This window comes from Euphorbia lathyris, chromosome 8 (assembly GCF_963576675.1).
Source record: "Euphorbia lathyris chromosome 8, ddEupLath1.1, whole genome shotgun sequence".
NCBI classification, from domain to species: Eukaryota; Viridiplantae; Streptophyta; class Magnoliopsida; order Malpighiales; family Euphorbiaceae; genus Euphorbia; species Euphorbia lathyris.
The window spans coordinates 26,359,511-26,362,986 of NC_088917.1; the positions used below are offsets into that span (position 1 = coordinate 26,359,511).

General features: G+C 39.2%; 1 protein-coding gene across 1 annotated transcript; it reads left to right on the forward strand.

Annotated features, from left to right (window-relative positions):
* Positions 1-2,087: 2,087 nt before the first annotated feature.
* On the forward strand, positions 2,088-3,234 carry LOC136203935 (cytidine deaminase 1-like). Its single transcript, XM_065995153.1, has one exon. The coding sequence runs from the start codon at positions 2,220-2,222 to the stop codon at positions 3,132-3,134; it is 915 nt and encodes a 304-aa protein (XP_065851225.1). The 5' UTR covers positions 2,088-2,219; the 3' UTR covers positions 3,135-3,234.
* Positions 3,235-3,476: the final 242 nt, after the last annotated feature.

Here is a 3,476-nt window from a genome sequence, read left to right on the forward strand (position 1 = left end):
GTTTGGAAAGCAAGGTTGGAAATTTATCTTCGACCCAAATTCTCTCATTAGTAGAATTTTCAAAGTTAAATACTTTACCAGTGGGGATTTATTATAAGCTAGGTTAGGGAACTCACCTAGTTATATTTGAAGAAGCGTTTGGAGTTCTCAACTATTGCTACAACAAGGATTCAGTGGAAGATTAGAAATGGAAGATGCATAAATGTTTGGAAAGTCCAATGGCTTCAGGATGGTCTAAACCCAAAGATTCAAACTTTTGGAGATTAAGGGATTGGCAAACTTAAAAGTTTGTGACTTATTTATCCCATATTCCTTAGAATGGGATTTTGAGTTATTGGAGGAGTTGTTTACACCTAGGGATGTTCGAGAAATGTAAAAAATTCCACCGTTAAGGAGTGAGACGGAGGACGTCGTTATCTGGCATGAAAGTCTTTTAGGAAATTACTCGATCAAGTCTACATACAGACTTGCGGTTGACATACTTGAATCGAACGAACAATTTAGACAGAAGGGAGCATGGTTTCGTTTGTGGCGGACAGAAATCCCATGCAAAGTTCAACATCTTGTATGGCGGCTGACACTTAATTGTATCCCAACTAGGATGAATCTCATGTACCACAGAATTATAGTGGACACTGCATATGTCGTCTATGGCCGGGATGTTGAGGATATCTGGAATCTCTTCCTGAAATTCGCAGTGGTTACCGATGTATGACGGGAGTTAGGTATTCTCATTCGACTTCAGGCCGTGGTAAGAAATGCTGACAAATTTGTTTCGATTTTTTTTTTCAATGATGACATACTTTTCCAGGGACTTGATAGGTAGATTTTGTATGGGACTCTGGAGCATTTGGAAATTTTGGAATGAAAAACTCTGGGAACATCATGTTACACCAATTAGCCGATTGCATTCATCGTCATGGATACGGTTTGCACCTGGGTGCATGCTCAAGCAACTAAACAGATGATACTAGCACCCCTAATCCATCCCCTGGTGTGGCATGTCATTTACCTCTTAGTGCATTTTTGAAGTGCAATTCTGATGTTGCACTGTTCGAGGGATAAGATTGGTTTGGATTCAGAGCGGTAATTAGGAATGACAATGGTGCCTTTTTTTATAGCAAGATCTGATGTCAGGTCCGGTATTCTGCAGGTTAAAGAGGTTGAGGCGTTATCTCTCCTCAAAGTCATCAAATGGGTGATCTCTTTAAGTTACCGTCAAGTCGTCTTCGAACTTGATGTGAAGGTGGTTGTTGATGCAATCCACTCTCGGGAGAACGCTCGATATGAATTTGGAGACATTATTCGACATGTTGACCGCTTCTCCTTAATAGTGACTGTTACTCAAGTTGTTTTGTTCGACGGCAAGCAAATGAGTTGGTCCATGCTTTTGCTCGGTCCTTTTGTTTTTCTTCTTATCCCATTATTTATGATTATATTTCGAGTTTTACTTCGCCTTTTATGTTAGTTGTTTGCCCTGTTGCAGCTCATTAATGAAATTCTTCTTTAAAAAATAAAAAAAAAAGTGAATTATATAATATCCAATATAATATTAGCAAGCTAAGTTTAAAATTCTTGATCCAACATTTAGGATCATAGATGAAGATCTCCCTTTTATTAGTAAAAACGTAAGAACAATTTTATTATTTAAATATATGTTTATGTATTACAATTTATAAAGACTCAAGTTATAGTATGTGTATATGACACTGTCTAGTTGGTGATTAAGAATATGAATTATAAAAAAATAAAATAATAATTATAAAATACTAATGTTTTTATTTATCATTTTACACAAACAACTATTTGTAATCAACTAAGTTTTACCAAACAAGTATACACAACAGTACCTTAAACTCTTGGTAAAGACACATCCGCTTTCCGTCCCGTTGTGACCCCTACCCTACTCGTTTTATCAATAATGTATTAAAATTGGCCATTGTTATATAAAAAAAATGTGACATAGAACCTACCTTGCAATTTCATTACAAAAATTGAGAAAAATAATAATGGGTTAATAAGAGAAATGAAGTGAAAAAGTAGGCAAATTGAAAATTTAACAAAAATATAAGACCACTAATTTCCCTATAAATAATCATCTTCACTCTTCTTCCTCTCTCCCCCTCCCACCTTCATCTTCCTCCTCACTTTCAGGAATCTTACTCTTCCTCTCACATTCCTCCATTCCAAGCTTCAACCTTTTTCCCCAAAATCGAACTATGGACCGACCCAGATTCGTAATCGAAGCATCGGAAGCCGAATCAATGGCAAAACAATCAGATCTTTCGCTCCTCCAGCTCCTCCCTACCCTTGTCAAATCGGCTCAGTCCTTAGCCCGTGCCCCCATCTCCAACTTCTACGTCGGCGCCGTCGGACTCGGATCCTCCGGCCGAATCTTCTTCGGAGCCAATCTCGAATTCCCCGGCCTTCCTCTCCACCATTCTGTCCACGCAGAGCAATTCCTAATCACCAATCTCACTCTCAATGCCGAATCCAATCTCAAATACGTCGCCGTCTCCGACGCTCCCTGCGGCCACTGCCGCCAGTTCTTCCAAGAAATCCGGCACGCTCCCGATATAAAGATCCTCGTTACCGGCGACAATAAAGACGCCAAGAACGGAAACCTCAAGGAATTTGAGTCTCTCTCTCACTTTCTACCGCACAGATTTGGGCCGAACGATCTTTTAGAAAAGGACGCGCCTTTAGTTTTAGAACCACATAATAATCAATTATCGTTGATCTCCAATTCAATTTCGAAAATCCCAAACGGAATTAGTGTATCCGTTTCCGATGATTTGAAATCGGCGGCGTTAGAGGCCGCCAATAAATCTCATGCGCCGTACAGTAATTGCCCATCGGGGGTTGCGTTGATGGATTCCCAAGGTAAGATTTTTAGAGGGTCGTACACGGAATCCGCGGCGTATAATCCAAGTTTGGGGCCGGTGCAGGCGGCGATTGTGGCATTTATGGTCGGCGGCGGCGGCGGAGGGGCGGAGTGTGGGTATGATAAAATTGTGGCTGGGGTATTGGTTGAGAAAGAAGGGGCGGTGGTTAGCCAAGAACATACGGCGAGGTTACTTTTGCAGGTGATTTCACCTAAGTGTGAGTTTAAGGTTTTTCACTGTGGGTCTTAAATCCTTTTATCTAATTAAATTCTTAATTCAGTGTTCATAATGTTGTTATCTCTGTAATAGTTTGATCAGCCAATAAATAAATTAATTGTTTATCTGCGAATGTTTCAGTTGTTATGTTATGTATTGTCTATTAGCATGCCAATTGTACACAAAATTTACCCTTTTTTTACTCATTAAACAACAAGAAGCAGGGCTAAATGTTTTTGTTGTTTGCGATTAGATATTAACAAATAAATTATTTTGCCAATCAGCGTATTAAACCTCTACTTGGCATGTTTGAGGTTGGATTTCATACTCTGTCAAAATTTGGTTTATCCTGATTTTAGGAGTAGATAGATATAT